Source organism: Berghia stephanieae, chromosome 11 (genome assembly GCF_034508935.2).
Source record: "Berghia stephanieae isolate SIO BIC M18660-M18661 chromosome 11, UCSD_Bste_1.3, whole genome shotgun sequence".
Classification (NCBI taxonomy): domain Eukaryota; kingdom Metazoa; phylum Mollusca; class Gastropoda; order Nudibranchia; family Aeolidiidae; genus Berghia; species Berghia stephanieae.
This window is the reverse complement of record NC_088370.1, coordinates 39,036,178-39,055,377: the sequence shown is the minus strand read 5'-3', so window position 1 is coordinate 39,055,377 and position 19,200 is coordinate 39,036,178. Positions and strand designations below refer to the sequence as shown.

The 19,200-nt window shown below is 36.2% G+C and overlaps 1 protein-coding gene across 2 annotated transcripts; it reads left to right on the top strand.

Annotated features, from left to right (window-relative positions):
* Positions 1–4,719: 4,719 nt before the first annotated feature.
* Positions 4,720–18,943, top strand: LOC144956947 (serine/threonine-protein kinase RIO3-like). 2 transcript variants are annotated; one of them, XM_078887791.1, is made up of 8 exons: positions 4,720–4,976; positions 5,537–5,784; positions 7,247–7,482; positions 8,612–8,740; positions 9,097–9,209; positions 10,231–10,374; positions 16,336–16,463; positions 17,342–18,943. In XM_078887791.1, exons 2-8 carry the CDS (start codon positions 5,585–5,587, stop codon positions 18,165–18,167), a joined length of 1,776 nt encoding a protein of 591 aa, XP_078743917.1. In that variant the 5' UTR covers positions 4,720–4,976; positions 5,537–5,584; the 3' UTR covers positions 18,168–18,943. The 2 variants fall into 2 exon arrangements, with proteins under 2 accessions (XP_078743917.1, XP_078743918.1); XM_078887792.1 differs by lacking the exon at positions 8,612–8,740 and having other exon boundaries at positions 17,342–18,930.
* The last annotated feature ends 257 nt before the right edge of the window (positions 18,944–19,200 follow it).

The window sequence follows — 19,200 nt, the reverse complement described above, 5'->3', positions numbered from 1 at the left end:
TTCGGGCGGGTTTCGAGTCGGTGACGTCATCGAGCAGTGATTCGTTTGAAAAAACAAAAAAACACGAGCATCTCGTTTGCCACCGGAAACTTCACAGACCCCTCCCTCTCTTATGTCTGTGGCTGACTTGACTGCAGCTGGTTATGATGGGGGCTACCAGATGGCCAAGTTCAAAATTGGTTACTAAGAAATGCTTTTCTATTATTATTCTTTTTTTTTTTAAATCTTTTATTTAAAAAAAAAATGAAAAGATAAGTTTATCCAACTGTGGTCGATTGTTTTGTTAATCAAAACCAATGAGTTTTTCAAGGGAGTCAGAATGCTTGCGGTGTTTGGCTATTTGGGGTCTATTTGACTACTTGGGCAAGAAGAAATCTGGCTGTCTGGCAGCCTTGATTATGATCGTTCGTCGCATCACACACACACACACACACACACACACACACACACACACACACAAACGCACACACACACGCCATCAAACAGTTGTTGATGGTGAAGGGTTGAGACCCCCCCCCCCCCCCCTCCCACCACCATCATCCCGCTGTCACCTTAACATTTCATATTTATGTCGCGCCAAAAGTTGTCGGCCGCCCCCACCTCCCATAATTTGTCACTGGTCGTCATCGCCTCTTGTGTGTGCGGGAAAAGGTCGTGCCTTTCATTTCATTATTTGAAAAATAAATGAACAAGAATGGTGTGTTTTTATTAGGTAGGTAGATAATAATAATATTTAGCAGGTTCCACACCCAGACACACACGGATTGCCCGGACACGATGATAACGATGCCGACGACAATGGATGACGATGATGATGATGATGATGATGATGATGATGATGATGATGATGATGATGATGATGATCATTATCGTGTTTCTGTTAAAAAAATGAAATACTTTAGCAGGTTCCACCCCCACCCCCCACACGGATAGACCGGACCCGAAGATGATGATTGTGGTATTGCTGGCTGTTACGGCTGTGATGAGGATGATGATAATGATGATGATGATGATGATGATGATGATGATGATGATGATGATGATGATGATGATGATGATGATGATGATGGCGATGGCGCAGATGGTGATTATTTGTTCGGTCGCTCAGTGGTACGGTGTCTCTTGTCACAAAATCAAGCCTTGTCAATGGCCGGATGAGTGACAGTGATTGTTGAAAATTGTGATCCAGACGTTAAGTCCGTGTGTAAGGCACTTGACTCAGGTGTGAATGTATTCTTATCTTATAAGCAATGACGGGTATTGTAAAGAGCTTTAATACAAAAAGTCTCCAAACAGCGATCGGTACCTACTGTACGAAATGGATGTATGGTCGATATGGTCGATACTTATTAGACCCCATCCCAACTAGTATTCTTAAGACTTGTATTGAAGAACTGTTACCAACAATAACTGAACTTATAAATAATTCGTTTGTCTCAGGTAGTGTCCCCGACTCGTTTAAACGTGCCATTGTTAAACCACTATTAAAGAAGTCCGATCTAAATGTAAACGAACTGAAAAATTACAGACCTGTCTCCAACCTTCCATATCTATCCAAAGTGCTTGAACGCATTGTGTTAAAAAGACTTTTGTATCATATCCATCTAAATAATTTAAGTGAAATTTTCCAATCTGCCTATAAATCACATCATAGCACTGAAACTGCCCTTTTAAAAGTATGCACTGATATTCTTAATAGTATTGACAAAAATCATGTCTGTTTATTGACTATGTTGGACCTTTCGGCTGCATTTGACACCATTGATCACGAGATACTTATTAAACGATTAAAAATTACTTTTGGAATTAGAGACACTGCGCTTAGTTGGTTTAAATCATACCTAACATCAAGATCTCAGTCGGTTCTGATCGATGGCGCAGTATCAGAAACATTTCCTCTAAATTACGGCTTTCCGCAGGGGTCTGTCCTTGGTCCTGTTATTTTTACTCTTTATACTCAACCTCTTTCGGATATTTTTGTTAAAAATAAATTAATTTCTATGCTGATGACACTCAGATCTATGTAAGCGATATCCCTAGTAATATCCCATCATTAATTACCCGTGTTGAAGACTGTATTAGAGATGTTAAATGCTGGGTGGAAATTAACAAGTTAAAGCTGAATAATGAAAAGACAGAGGTGATGGTGTGTGGTAGAAAAAGTGTTTTGAAAGATGATTTTCTGAAGTTTACTCTAAATATAAATGGGTGCACAATTAACCTCTCAACGTGTGTGAAAAACCTCGGGGTAATGCTAGATCAACATATGACTATGCAGGCACAGTTTGATTCTCTATGTAGAAGTTTGACAATAGGCTTAAAAAGAATTGCTTCAGTTAGACCTTTCCTAACAAGAGAAGTAACATGCAAACTAATAACATCTTTCATACTATCTAAAATAGATTACTGTAATTCGTTAATCTCGAATGTAAGCAACGATAAAATATCACGCCTTCAAAGTATCCAGAATGCGGCTGCTAAATTGATTTTAAGAAAGAAGATAACATCCTACTCGTTGCCACTTTTGTATGAGCTGCATTGGTTACCAGTTAATGTGAGAATCGAATTCAAACTAGCAGTATTGTGCTATAAGTGCCTTAATGATCAAGCACCATTGTATATTACTGAATTTTTAGAAACTTATAAGCCAACGAGGAGTCTACGTTCTGCACTAGATTCTACAAAATTAATTGTTACAAATAAATATAAATATAAATTTTACGGCGGCAGATCGTTCAGTCACGTCGGACCTTCCATCTGGAACTCTCTTCCTAAAAGAATAAGAGAAGCGCAGTCCTTATCAATATTTAAATCAAAGTTAAAACACCATCTCTTTGTTAAAACACATCTTGATTAATGCATCTTTGTAATTTGACCCCAATATGAATGTTAATTTAGTTTATGTTATTATATCATTATTTTATATTATTTCCGTATTTGACATAGCATGTGGATGTATTATAACATATCTTGTATTAATGACTTTATGTTTAGTTATTACATTGTTGTATAATGATAATATTATGTTGATGTAGTTTGTATAATGTTTCATTTGTATAATAATGTCACTGTATTATTGTTTCGCGCATTGAGCATCACCCAATGATGAAAATGCGCGTTATAAATGTCATGTATTATTATTATTATTATTATTATGGCGTGCCGGAGGAATAAATTAAATAAAATATTGTGAAGTTCATTGAGCATGGCAAATCCTTGGAAATGCGCTTTGAACTAATACACCTGCTAGACAACTCCGATTCCAATATAAACGACTGATTAATGTTCCCATATATAAACTATAGTTAGCTGAAAATCTTTCTTTGTCGGGGCTCCAAAAGTATGGAACGAATTAGACAAAGAAATCAAAGGGGTCTTTTAGGAGCACTGGACTGATTGATTTTAGATTGATTATTACATTGAAATGTGTTGATATTTATTTTATCCATTATTATTAGGGTGGTGGTGGTGGTGGTGATGATGATGATCCCGCTGATATGATAGTGATGATAAATAAATTAAACATAATTCCCTTTATTCATCCCATAGGGGAGATTCGTCTTTCGGGTCTATTCTAAAGGAAGACTGGAATAACCCAAGCGACAGCCGCAGTGCAGCGCCGCAAATTTAGTTAGGGCAAGGTGACTTGCTCAAGACCACTCAGCGGCGGGTGATCGAACTCGGTATCTTTCGGGTGCCAACCAAAGACCGTACCGCTGCCCCTGATGATGATGATGATGATGATGACGATGATGATGATGATGATGATGATGATGATGATGATGATGATGATGATGATGATAGGAACTAACAAAGAATACACAGGCATCTAAAATTGAAACATTCCATATTAAAAGCTAATGTTTTACTTTAAAAAATTGAGCTTTACAATATCCACTAAATGTGATCAAAGCGCTTTAAGGGGTCCCTGGTCAACAGCAATATTTAATATGTAAGACGGGACATGCCGCCTGTTAGGCAATATTACAATTTTTCAGACAAAGACAACGCTGTTAACGGCCAGGTACTCATTTCACACCTGAGTACGGTGAGAGAATGTGAGTAAAGAGCCTTGTCCAAAGACTCAACTATGCACCGAGCGCGAGGCTCGAACCCAGGACATTCCGATCCGAAAGCGGGTGTCATACCACAAGACCATTATAATGCACTAGACCCATGGCCGACTAGAGTACTATAGTTACGTCATGACTAGACCACATAGCCGCACTATTGTAGGAGTATTCATTGACAGATGGATGCGTGTGTGTCATAGAAATAGCCTTAGTGTGTGTGTGTGTGTGTGTGTGTGTGTGTGTGTGTGTGTGATAGTCAAACTTTAGTAGGTTTAATGAAGTCTTGTTACACACGCGTGATACACCTATATGAATTTCCCTGTCACCCAGACTCACTAACATCTGACAAGGAGTGAGGGCTGTGGAAGAACCACAGACTACCGTGTGCAAACGTTGGCGATTGGTATCGGATGGCAAACTGTGATCATTTGAATTTGAAATGATTCGAAACACTCGTTACCCCTCCGCTCGCTCGGATCCTGATCGTCTCAAGTTCGTCTCACGTGTCAAGATCGTCTCAAGCTCGTCTCAAGCTCACAACCCGCTCGATCGTTTTAATAACTCGCTCTTCCGGCATTGAGATCGGACGCCGAATCGTGGCTTGGCGATCGATCGTCGATCGGGTAAAAGCGATCAAATAACCCAACACTATTGTGTCTCTCTGTTGTGCAATATGTTTATTTTTGATATCCTTACTCTTACCTTTTTGTTATTAATAGGTAGGCCAACCGTGTATTTATAGCTTGGACTCTTTTACTCCTTACTTAAATTTAACATTTTGCTCACGAGTGAATTTAACTATAGTACCGGTCAACAAATCTGAGAGTATCATCATAAGAAACAAAAAAGACCACTTTTGAAGTGAAGACCTGGTAAGAGTAAGACGGAAAAATAGAAGTGAAGGTAAGGGACCATTCGTTCATTTCATTTTATAATTATTATTGAAGATAACACAGTCTTGATCTTGTCATTATATTTTATAATTAATGGGAAATACAGGCACCATTGTCATTGATTTTATTAAGTTTTTAATTTACCTTAATGATTAATGAAATTGAAATCTCAAATTAAAATGTTTTGATTTTATTTGTTTTATTTATATTTATAATATAATAATTAATAATATAATTTGTTCATGACAGTAAGTGTCTGCAAACTGCACTACTAGAACCGTCAACTTGAGTAACTGGTAGTTACTAACGTCTGCTTTTACGTTTAATAATTTCCCCTGCCTTTTCTGTTGTGATATTGTTACTGTTAGAGAACTTTTAACACTATGAGCAAAACCAGTTAAAGTTAAAATCGAAGAAAAGTCTCCCACATGATTTTTTAAATATATTTTAATTTTAAATTTAACACGATACTCTCAACCCTCAGAGTCCGTGTATACTTTTCCTCATGTGAATCAATTCTTTGTAAAATCACAGAAAGTTTATATCTGTTTTTTAAATTTATTTTTAAAGCTTGTGATTGGGACTAAAAAACAACGAGGCTTGGAATCAGCAATTATAATGGCTATGCCTTCAGAGACCGTCCAATGTGATCCTACCACAGGCAGTGTTTGGGGAAAGCCCACTAATCCAATCCAGCCATGCTCATTGACAGATGTCATGAATGAACAGATGAGTGAAGCGCTTGCCTCAGAACTGGAGGCCAGAGAGAATGACTATTTATTCCGAGAGTATCAGTATGTGGAAAAATTAAAACTGGAGTAAGAATATATTTATAAATCCTATATTATTCTTTTGGGGAAGCCTTCCGAAAGCTCATACATCCACAGTATTCTTGTTCTAAGGGGGGGGGGGGGGGGGGGGAGGTTTAAAAAAAAAAAAAGTTTTCCCCCTCCCAAACCCCCGACTATAACATTAAAAAAAAACAAGAATACTGGGGATGTAGGAGCTTTCGGAAGGCCTCCCTTCTTTTGACTTGGATGGAGTGCAGTTATATGTAGTATGAATTCAAGTCAAACCGATACTAAGCTGCTAGATGGTGGGGACTGTAAAAAGTAAAAAACAAAAATGAATAAAACAGCTTTAAAAATAAAAAAGAACAAAATACCAAACACGGACCATTTCAGGCTCTAAACCCTTCTTAAGCCAACAATAAAAAACAATGGAAACAACATAAATACATTAATTGTCGATCTTGTTTTTTAGTAATGTATTTATGATTTCATTGTTTTGTTTGAGCCTGAAACATTCTGTGTTTGGTGTTTTATTTTTAATTTTTTTTTTTTGATGCTGTTATATTGATTATTTAGTTTATTACTGAGGATGAATGAGGAGAGTTTTATAGTTATAGAACAAATGAAATAATTACTAGGTTATCTGAAACTGAATCTATTTGGCACAAAAATATTTTGGTCAGAAAATATTTGATAGCTCTATACAGTTGTAGTTCAATCTTACGCTAACTTGTCAAGATAATATTTTACCATTTTCATCAAGAAAGCAAGGGATGTAACTCAGGTTAACACAAGTCAGCGTCATGTTGCTATTGTTGTTTCCTTAGTGGGTTTGTAATAAAGTAGTCCATGGAGCCAGGGTTTATCCCGGTTTCAATAGCATGAAATGGACAATAGAAATTGTTTGCTACTATTTGGATAGGACGCTAGTCTATCGCAAAGTACTTTCCATTAGATCTAACAGCCAGCTACACAATCACAGCTTAGTGGACTGGGGGGGGGGGGGGGTCAGTAAAAATTCTGAACTTCACCTGGGATCGATCTTGGACTTTTATCGTGTGAAGTGAGTGCTATACCAACTTAGCTATTTGGACCCCTAGTTCAGTAATAAATGGATAAATAATGGGGGATGTAATAGTTTGTTTGAAATTTTTTCATCCCATCATTGAATTGTTAAAGTGATAAAGAACAAAGTACCATATTTGATTCGCCGATAACAACGTGTGTAAGCAGATAAAAGTGCCAAGAGAACATAAATCAGAATGGCATTTGTTGGGAAAGATGGCAGAATTGATCGAGCTTGAATCGGGATGATACAGATGGTGCATTGCGTTGTTCGCTGCCTTAAACACTCTACCATCTTGTTTCCCATATGTTTAAAATAAAACAAATTTAGCAAAGGTAATTAGTTGTAACATTGGAAGTTATTTTTAAAAACTGATGAGTTTGAAAAATAATTTTTTAAAATTTCATTAATATTTTCTTTCAGAAAAGCCGCTGCAACCGCAGGCAATTCCGAGGCCCTGACAAAACCACCATCGGCAGCAGCTGCTGCTACCACTGAAAATCTCACAGACGAGGAATTAGCGGCTAAATTGGCTGCTGAAGACAGTGGGTATGATCCCAATGATGAGATTATTGCACTGATGCTTCAGAAACAGTTTGACAAGGAGTATGACACTGCTCTGTCCAAAAGGGAACAGCATTACAATGGCAATTGCAAAGGTATGGACAAGAATATTTGCTTATCCACAAAATCCTACTTAATCTGTATTTTCTATTGATGTTGGTGTCAGCTGGTGTAGAGATCTGTTTTTTTTACTCACAACACAACCTTAATTAGGTGCAAGGGTTTGAGTGGCTAACCGACACTTTGATATTATACTTTCAACTCTTTCAACGCTGAGGCTGTATTCACATTTCCATCACAAAATGGCTGACACCTTATTGAGGCAGCATGAGAATGATAAGCTAAGTAAGACAACGCGACATTCGAATTTGATGCAAAATCTTAATTAAAATACTCCCCTAGGGCCAATTGAATGTTCTGATGAAAGAAATGATACCATTGGTTCAATTTATAGTACATTTGTAGAAAGTAGGATTGGATTACATTATTATTTTAGCCTTTCAAGACCAGCCGCTTTGTGCGGCCATTGGCCAGTAGAACAGATTCTGCTCTGGCCGCACAGTGCAGCCAATGGCGCTGAAAGAGTTAAGAAAGTCATCTCACAATTTCCTCCATCCGCCTAGTTGGAACAACACCTTGATAATATACATTTAACAGACAGTTTCCTGTATGCACCCAGCTGACAATGGTTGGGTAGCATTGGTTGGTTAGAGTTAGACATGGTGTAAAGCACTTTGCAATAAACCAGCATCCTACTTGAATGGTAGCAAGCATTTGTTACTGTCCATTGAACTCTAACTAAATCAGGATAAACTCTGGCTCCATGAACTCCGATACACGATACATGAACTTTAGCTAAAGAATTATGATTATAGAGGATATTGAACAAATGCTTTTGCCTCTAATTCCAGTCCCCTGGTCTTAGACTTTTTGCGATCAGTATACTGTAACTATACAATTTTATTCTTCTTGTAATTTTCTTTTTGCTTTTTCTGACACTTTATCATACACACTTTTCCAGATTTCTAACATACTTCATTGTCTGCTTCCAAATCTGTCACAATCCATCATCGGGTAGCAAGTGACGATGACTGTTTGTTTCAATTGATATCATTATTTACTTTGGTTTCATGGTCCTTACAATAACAGGATCGTGAGGAATAGCATATGATCAAAAAGATAATTTATTTCCTTTTTTTTTTTGTTTTACTTCTTTTGTAAAAGTGGCCGTCTCCTTTGAAAACTACAAACGCAAGCATATGCAGTCAGAATACCAGAATGCTGAAGATTTTGATGATGACGATGACAATTATGAAGATGAATTGCCTCAATACCCTCAACAAACAGAGTGGGGTTAGTATTCTCCACAGCTTTTTCTGTTGATTAAATTTAATAAATCTCGAATGTATTGTGGCTATTCTATTCTAATTGGATGGGGATTCTGACCTCCCATAAGGGCAACGTGGCTCAGCTGTACGGTACCGAGTTCGACTACTTTCCTCATTGTGTGGCCTTGAGCAATTCACCTCGCCCTAGCTCAATTTGCGGCGCTGCACTGCGGCTTGATGCCTGGGCTATTCCTGTCTTCCCTTGGAATAGACCCGAAAGACAAATTTACCTTTGGGGATGAATAAAGGGAAATTATTTATGATTTATTTTATTTACTGTGTATTTACTATAAAGAAAAACTGTCTGTCTTCTGTCTCCAGAGAATAGCCACCTAACCATCGGCAGTCGTGGATATGTCCGACAGGGTGACAGCATCGTGACAAAGCACGACAAAGTCATTTGTGGGAGACGAAATGCTCAGAGACTCATGCAGGTTGGTAACCATGCATCCAAACAAAAATAAGAGTGATAAGGAATTTGTTCTTAATTTTTTTTTTCTTTTCTCAGTCCACATCCTGTTAGAAGGTCATGTCATAATTGGTTCCAGTTAATTGAAAACTTGTGAAGCAGGAACTGGTGCAATATAATAATCCTTAAACGTGTTTATTATGAGGTCCCAGACAAAGCAAAAGGAGGATGCAAAAAACATACTCTGCCATCTTTGGCAAGGCATCATTTGTCAGACTGCTACCCTTGAAGTTACCAAAAGAGGATAACTCTTATCTTATATATTGATTCTTTTTGCTATCTTACAATATTGAGCACATGATTTAGGCGGTTAAAATCCATAATAGATAGTCAACTTGAAAACACATTATTATTATTATTTTATTTTTTTAATATATTATTATTATTATTATTATTATTATTATTATTATTATTATTATTATTATTATTATTATTATTATTATTATTATTTATTATTATTATTATTATTATTTTTATTACTACTTCTATTGTTATTATCGTCATCATCATCATCATCATCATCATCATTATTATTATTATTATTATTATTATTATTATTATTATTATTATTATTATTATTATTATTATTATTATTATTATTATTATTATTATTATTTTTAATATTATTATTTTTATTACTCTATATTATTATTATTGTCATCATCATCATCATTATTATTATTATTATTATTATTATTATTATTATTATTATTATTATTATTATTATTATTATTATTATTATTTTTAATATTATTATTTTTATTACTACTATTATTATTATTATTGTGATCATCATCATTATTATTATTGTGATCATCATCATTATTATTATTGTCATCATCATCATTATTATTAGTGTCATCATCACCATTATTATTATTGTCATCATCACCATTATTATTATTGTCATCATCATTATTATTATTATTAATAAGCTAAACTCAATGGCGTTACATTACTTTTTTTTTTACTTTTAACCTTTTCAGTTCCCACCTGAGTTTGATTGTGGAGATGGGGAAGGGATGGACATGCAGTTACCAAATCGAGTCTACAACAAACTTAAGCAGCATTCTCTATCTGAGACTAAGAAAAGTCACAAAGTGTACGAGAAGAAAGATCACTCAACTGCGGTAAGGGGATGACTGCGGCTATGCGGTCTTGTGTTATGACACTCGCTTTCGGATCGGAAGGTCCTGGGTTCAAGCCCTGCTCGGCGCATAGTTGAGTCCTTGGAAAAGGCTCTTTACTCACATTTTCTCACCGTACTCAGTTGTGAAATGAGTTCCTGGCCGTTAACAGCATTGTCGGCGCATAGTTGAGTCCTTGGAAAAGGATCTTTACTCACATTTTCTCACCGTACTCAGTTGTAAAATGAGTTCCTGGCCGTTAACAGCATTGTCTATGTCTGAAATAAAATGTAATATCGCCTACATGTTAAGTGTTGCTGTTGGCCAAGGACTCCTTGTAAAGCGCTTTGAGAATGTTTAGTGGATATTGCACGATACAAAAGCTCAATTTTTTTTTTTATAAGCTCAACTGCTGTAAGGGGATGGCTGACATGTTTATTAATTTTTTAGAAATTTAAAGCAAATTGCAGCTTAAATTCGACTTCATTATTTTTTAAAATATTTTTTTTCTTGTCTTTTTATGATTCAGTCTGAATTAATTACAAATCGTATTATCCTCCATCATTCACCTTGGTATAACTACAGCCTAACATTTGTCACTGAGAGAGCAACAATAGAGATCATACAACTCTGGTTTCAATTGCTGATACTGTTAACATGATCGATAAAAATGTCAAGATGATTTATATTTTTGAGAGATTTTGAATAAATTCTTCACAGTGGTGCTTATTTTTATGTAGTTCTTTTAGGTAGTAAATAGTAAAATAGTAAATAATGAATTTATATAGCGCCTAAACATCCACGTTAATCGTGCTCTGCGGCGCTTTACATAATAAAAATAAAAATAAAAATAAAAATGTTTAAAAACAACAAAATTAAAAATCACGACACTACATGATACATAATAAGCATGCATACAAAAACAAAATCTAAGCAACATCTATTTCATGAAAAATAAGCCTCGCGGAACAACTCAGTCTTCAGACATTTCCTGAAAGATGATAAGTTTTCACAGGACTTTGTCCGAGGACTAAGTGCGTTCCATAGGCGTGGAGCTATGAATGAAAAGGCTTTTTCACCAAAAGTGGATTTAGAGGTGGTAACTTTTAGAAGTTGGGACTGAGATGATCTTAGATTTCGAGTGGGTTCATATTTTTTAATCAGTTCCTGCAAATATTCAGGAGCCAATCCATCCAGACATCTAAAAACATAGCACAATATTTTAAATTCTATCCTATACTTCACAGGAAGCCAGTGCAATTCCTGGAGAACTGGTGTTATATGATCTCTTTTTTTCGTTAATTTTATAAGTCTAGCCGCTTTATTTTGAATTTTTTGTAGTTGATGAATTAATCTACTTTGACAGCCAATGAGAAGGGAATTGCAATAATCTAATCTGCTAGTAATAAACGAATTAACAAGCATCTTTGTAATATCTTCATCAATATAATGTCTGATTCTTCCAATGTTTCTAATGTGATAGTTACAACATTGGCATATTTTTTTAACATGATCTTCCATGGATAACCCTTGATCTAAATACACCCCAAGATTTCTCACACAAGAACTAGGTTTAATAGCATTTTCACCCACTAGTATCTCATTTGTAGATATTTTTGAGAGTTGATACCTATTTCCAAAAATTATCATTTCCGTCTTGTCATCATTAAATTTAAGTTTGTTTAGTTTCATCCAATCCTTTATGTTGGCAATGCAATTTTCCATAACAGATACTGATGACAGCTCTGGATCATTATTGAGTTTTGTATACAGCTGAGTGTCATCAGCATAAAAATGAAAATCAATGGGAAAAGTGGATAACATATGAGAGAGGGGAGCAGTATACATTGTGAAAAGGAGGGGGCCGAGAATAGATCCCTGAGGTACTCCACACGTTAATATGGATGGAGTTGATACATGGTTTTCTATAATTACTGACTGAGTTCTTTCAAACAAATATTCCTTTAACCAGCCAAAGCTGTGCCACTGATATAAAATTGATCACGTAGTCTAGTTAAAAGTAAATTTTGATCGATAGTGTCGAATGCCGCACTTAAATCTAGTAAAACAAGCATCGCAGCACTTTTATTATCTATATCATTTACAATATCATTAAAAACTTTAAGTAATGCCGTTTCCGTGCTATGGGAGGCTTTGTAGGCAGATTGAAATTTAACATTTAAGGCATTCGTCTCTAGATGGTTAATAATACGAGCAGCAACGACTTTTTCGATTAATTTTGAAATGAAATTTAAATTTGACACAGGTCTAAAATTATTTAACTCATTGCAGTCAAGATTTGCTTTTTTCTTCAGGGGTCTAACCAAGGCATGTTTCAGCATATTTGGAAAATCGGGCAACGTTAGACTTTCATTTACGATAGATGCAATTGCTGGAGCAAGATAATTTGAACATGATTTTATGAGCCAAGTTGGTGTTTTATCTAGCGGGCATGATTTATTAGGCATATCTGACAAAATATTTTTAACTTCCTCTATTGTTACGGGTTCAAACGACGTTAACATTTTATAACAGGTGTTCATAGATTTAGTTGGTCGTGTCGTGCAGGTAAGTGTTGTGTCCTCCTGTAGTGTCTCTTCCGTTGATGTTGATCTTCCAGGCGATGTCACGTGCCTTGTCATTGTTGTTGTTTTCATTGGTGAAGTCATGCTTGTTGTTTCAACTCGTGATGTCGTGCTGGGATGTAGATTTGTGGGGCTGTCGTTGTCTAGTTCCTGTCGGATGTTGGAAATTTTCTCAATGAAAAAGGTGTTGAATTTGTCACAGAGTTCTTTTGGAGATGTATTTGTTGGTAAATTATTTGTATTCGATGGTGTGATCATTTCTTTGACAGTATTATAAAGCTTTTTCGAGTCAAGTTTGCTTTTTATCAGAGTGTCCTTCACATATTGCCGCTTGGTACTGACTATTAATTGATTGGTATAATTTTTGGCTTTTTTATAAATTTGCTTGTGAATTTCAAGTCCAGACTTACGCCAAATACCTTCCTGATGACGTCTGTCATGTTTGGCCTTTCGTATTTCAGCAGTAAACCATTTGGAATTTGGTCTTAGGACGATCGTTCTGGATTTGAGGGGCGCATGATTTTCCAGACACTTATTGAGTGATGTGTAGAGGAGATCTAATTTCTCTGTAACGCAGTGTGTATTTATAACGTTATTGTTTATGTCCAACTCCCGAATTTGGTCCAATAATTTGGTGTGGTTTATGTTTTTCGTTTTTCTATAGCGGACTGTACGCCGATTTGAAATTGGGACAGGGACATTGATCTTAAAAAATACTGGGTGGTGGTCTGAAATGTCTGGGCTTCCGATCCTGATCTCACGAGTGGAAGTATCTATGGACCGTGTGATAACGAGATCGAGGGTGTGTCCACCCTCGTGAGTTGGTCCTTTGACATTTTGTTTGAGATCGAATATTTCTAGAAGTTTGGTGAAGTTGTCGGAAATCTCGGCATGAAAATTAAAATCACCTAAAATAATAATTTCTCGATTCTCGGTGTTTTTTGCGTGGAGAAAATCTTCAAATTCTTTTATAAAAGTTGTATTAGTGCTCTTGTTTTTAGTTGGTGGTGGTGGTCTGTAAATGGTTACGACGTTAAAATGTCTGTTATTATGACTAAAGTGAATTTCGATGCATTCGAATGAGTCGTAGTTTTGTTTTTCTCGTTTGATAATATTCAATTGGTCTCTAAAAACACACATCAAACCACCCCCACGTCTTTGGTCTCTGTTTTCTTGATGATATGAATAGCCGCTGGGGATTACCTGGTTTATGGTTATAGTGTCAGAAGATGTTAGCCAAGTCTCTGTAATAAAGAATAAATCCAATTTGTTTTCGACGATAAAATGATTTATTAATACAGCTTTATTTCGCACAGAGCGGGCATTCAGGAGAGCACATTTCAAATTGTTTTCGTCATCTGTACTCCTTTGTTGTTGTTGTTGATGTTGTCGCTGCCGTTGTTGCCGTAAAGTAATAAGATTGGATGGGGGTGGTGATGCTGATGATAACGACGATGGTGATGGTGGTCGTGGTGGCAACGATATGGAAGATGACAGCGATGACGATGGTGGTGGTGCTGACGATAACGACGACGATAATGACAATGGCAATGATCGTGGTTTTAAATCAATTGTTGTGTATGTGGGTGGGGGTCGTGATGGTTTGTAATGGTGGGGGTGATGTGGTCTGTGGCCAGTGAACACTGGTATCGCCCTTTGTTTTCTCGTTCCACCCCGTTGGTGTGAATTTGACTCAATGGCGTCAACAAGAGACGTTGGTTGTTGACGGCGTTGATAATAAAACACCGATGTTAAAAATAAAGTGGTGAATAAAAATCTCTCGTAATGTGTAGAAGAAAAAGATTGGTGAAAATCAGGCTTTACCTTAAAATCCATTTTTTAAAAATGAGAATATCACAGAAATAGTTCGTTTGATATTAAAATTGATTTCAGATAATTAAACCCAACACAATCACAAGATTAACCATATAAAAATCCACATTGGACCGTAAGAATTTAAAGTAAAATCGAATAGAAAGACACATGTAAACAATAACGTGTCCTGCCGGTTAGGCGTGTTACAATTTGAAGGTATACCTCTGCTCTGTCTTTGAGCTAGTTCTCTTGCCTTACATTTTTTTAATGTGCATTTGAAGCACATTTATACCCTTGGCTATAATATTTTGGCTATCTAAAATGGTCTGAAAGGAAAGCCGACTCTGTTAAACTCTCCCCCCCCCCTCCTAAAAAAGTAAAAAAAGAAACCTAAAAAAACCCCCCCAAAAAACAGGGAAACAAATAAATGCTATACTACTAGAAGATTTACATTTGATCAAGATGCTTCTTCTTCAAGTACCAAGTCTGTGCCAGACATCGATGATCATGGTACGCCATTCATCTCTTGGATCAGATAACCTCAGAAAACTAATATTACTCTTCTCTTTCTTTGTCACCCAGCTGTTCAAACTATTATTCAGATATGTTTTTCTTGGTCTACCTTTACTCTTTTTACCTTCTATCTTTCCTGTGAGAGCAAGATGTTCAATACATTTATGTCGATTTATGTGTCCTAAAAATTGCATTTGTCTTTTTCTTATTGTACGAATTAATCGCCTTTTAGTTTCAGCTTGCTCTAATACTTCTTCATTAGTTTTCTTCTCTGTCCATGAGATTCTTATCTTGTCCAAGATGCTTATGTAAACTTAATGTCTAGAAGAAATAACATCAGTTTAACATGGATGCAAGATTTCTGGCGTAATCCGAAAATCCGTTAAAAAAAAAAACATGGATTTTAATTTCTTTCTGGCATCTAGATCATCTTAACATAATACTGTTGTGAGTTTCAGGCTTTTTGGAATTTGTTGGAAATTAATTTCAAGCATTTATGGCCTCAATTCAGAGCTGCCAACATACCGCAAAAAATGCGGAATTGTACGCATTTTCAGCGATTGTACGCTTGTACGCATTTCCCCCAAGACTGTACCCATTTTCAGTGTATGTATATATATAGCTCTTCATTGGATGTTGTGTTACGCTGGTATTCATATTACTAGCCTATTGAGAAACCTTGGTGACCCAGTGGATATTCATATATTTTTTGACCAATTATGATCTTCATGCAGGGAGGTAGAATTCTGAAAGGATTGGATTATAGTCTTGGGAACATCATTGTTGCTGCAATTGAGCTTGTGTGGTGTGACTTTATTTAATTATACCTTCCTCTTGCTTTCACAATGGTTAGTTTCCATCAATTTCAGAATTGTACCCATTTTTATGAAATCTCCCCCATTTTGATGTCCCATTGTACACATTCTCATCAGATGGGGTTGGCAGCTCTGCCTCAATTACTTGCACTCACAGGTTAAAATCTACAACATTTTTTTAAAAAGTATTAAAAAACCTGTGGATGCCTAATTGATAAGTTTGTTGATCTCTCCAGATCAAAGCTGTTGACGAGAAAACCAGAATCCTGATATTCAAGATGATAAATGCAGAGTTCCTGATGTCTGTCGACGGAGTAGTCAGTGAAGGAAAGGAAGCTGTCGTGTTGAAAGCCATTGGAGGAAGGTAAGTTTAGCATGATTTTATGAGTGGCTATGTGTTTTAAGTGCATTTTTCTTTTTATGTGAGAAGATCTGCATGTTCATTTTTGTCTTGGTGCACCAGCTGCTAAGAAGCATATCCATCTAATAGAGGTGCCTAAATGAGTCAATTAAATGGAGATAGAGATAAAGGGAGTAAATCTGACTCATGAATGAACAACACAAAACAAACGACGTTTCGGCCCTTGGCCTTTATCAAGTAAACGTTTATTTGGTGTTGTTCATTCATGAGTCAGATTTACTCCCTTTATCTTTATCTCCAGCATATCCATCCTATACCGGGATATTTTAAAGTTGATGAAAAACAGTTATTCCTCATATGAATTGGAGCTTTTGTTCAGTATAAGCAGATCTGCCACAAAAACAAGTTTAATCAGTAATTTACAAATTTTTTGAATGAGCCAATTGAGGCCAATTCACAATTTTCCTCCAGATCCGGGTGTTTTCACCAAAATTTAATAGGAAAATGATAAAAAATTGTTATTTTACAGAGAATATGGTATGGAAGGAAGACATATAATTTGCCATGAAACTTCGTTACTGTGGCCAGGCTTGCTACTTGGGCAGATAATACTACTAGTAATTTATAAAGCTTTTGAATATTTTGTTTTTAAATATTATTTAAAAAAAAGATTTGGCCCAATTCTTTAGATTTTAAAGGAAGAATGGATGGAAATGGATCTATTTTTAAGTAAAATTTTGTTTTATTGAAAATGTTGTGAAATTTGACATGTCTCCCAATATATTTTATGCCCCCCCCCCCCCCCATGGTTGTTCTGTCAGGACGTATCGAATCATTATTTATATCTGAATTAATCAATTATCATTTTGCGTAATCACCAGGAAAGACAACATGGAGCTGCCCGAGCATGTCATCTTGAAAGTGTTCAAGACATCCATGAATGAATTCAAGACTAGACTGAAATACATCCAAGGAGACTACCGACTCTCCAAAGACATCCTCAAGAAATTCAACCCTAGAAAGCTCATGCGGGTTTGGGCGGAGAAGGAATTTCTAAACCTGAGAAAGCTGCACAGAAACGGCGTCATGTGCCCCACGCCCTTAGCTTTGAAGAAACACATTTTGGCCATGGCATGCATTGGTGGAGACAGGCCTGCGCCGAAACTCAAAGATGTGGTATTCAATACAGAAGACTTCCAAGACGCATTTGAGCAAACAGTGGAGTTGATGAAGTTGATGTTTGGCAAGTGTAACATGGTCCATTGTGATTTTAGTCCTTATAATTTGCTGTGGCATCAGAAAAAGGTTTGGGTTATCGACGTGGGTCAGGCTGTGGACAGGGACAATCCCAGCTCAAATTCATTCCTATTTAGGGATTGTAGAAATATATGTGATTATTTCAAACAGGGAGGGGTGTACGGGGTGCCGTCTGCTGAGAATTTGTTCAACGAAATCACAAACTATGCCTTTGAGGGAGAGGGAGAAGTGTTTGAGTCTCAGTCTCATCGGTACGATGAAGAGGGATACGCCTTTAATTTTTTCTTTGAATTGTCTGAATCGGCTAGATCGCAGAAGTTGGTGACTGGTGATAGCAGTGGTAGTGATAGTGAAGGTGATGACGTAGAAAATGACGATGTGGAGGAGGAGGAGGTGGAAAAATTACAAAGTGATAAAGGGGAAGCTGAGAATAAGGAAAGTTCTAGATAGGATGATCAGCTTTGAAATTTTAAAGAAAGAAAGTAAAAATATACAATTTCAGAGCATATCTCTTGTGATGGAAAATACTCACTCATAGCGATGGTGAGAAAAAGATAAAAAGATAGAAATCAAGAGAAGCCAAGATTTGTTTATTACAATAAGGGATTTATTTTGTTCCTATGGTTGAGCTCGGATTGGAAATTGAGTGTATAATAAATACTTAACTGTGGATTTTTATGGTATTCTGTACATATTTAAAACTGGAGGAAATATGTAGCCTATCAGTCCATGAGATACTTGTCCAATATTTTTAGACAGTCATAATTCATAGTAGTACGGTGCAGATCTCGCAATGTCATGTCTGTCTGTGAAATTACATATTGCGATTTTGCCACTAGGGCTGACGTTGGAATCCAGCACCTTATTCCATGGGCAAAGCAAGCTGACCTGTACACCTCTGATGTTAAAGGTCAATGTTTAAGATGAGATGATGATTGGTGCAAAGGGCAAACTTCTTGCTGGGCCCATTTTTTGTACTCTTGAACAAGTTTCTGTACGCACATCACTCCCACTTGACTCAGTTGTATAATATAAGAACTTGGTTCATACATCTAAGAGAGAGAGAGAGAGAGTATAAATATGTGTGTGTGTGTGTGTGTGTGCTTGAGTGCGCTCATGTGGCATGTTTATATGTGCATACTTGCACACGTTGATTGTGCATAATAGCAAATTGTTGAAACATGAAGACAATAAAAACTATTTATTATCCAAAACAAAACAAAAAATATTTGAAATTGTCTTCCATTATTATTTCTTTGTCAATCTATAGTGTTCTGAAAATCTATCCAAAAGTTTTTATTTTTTATTCATACATTCCTTTACCACGAATTTATATTACAATAACTCTCCCTAGCATTGTTGTTTGTTTGTGTGTTTTTAAGGGTTTTACGGCGCTTGCAACACATTGTCATATCAGTGCCAGTAAAAAGGAAGAAAATGGGATAGTAGAAAGTTATAGAATTACAATTATAGCACCCTAGAA

Excerpts from the sequence above, each read along its gene's own strand:
- LOC144956947 (XM_078887791.1), top strand. The coding sequence starts at position 5,585 with ATGGCTATGCCTTCAGAGACCGTCCAATGTGATCCTACCACAGGCAGT. Across the intron at positions 7,483-8,611 it reads TTACAATGGCAATTGCAAAG|TGGCCGTCTCCTTTGAAAAC; the intron begins GTATGGACAAGA and ends CTTTTGTAAAAG. Across the intron at positions 8,741-9,096 it reads CCCTCAACAAACAGAGTGGG|AGAATAGCCACCTAACCATC; the intron begins GTTAGTATTCTC and ends TTCTGTCTCCAG.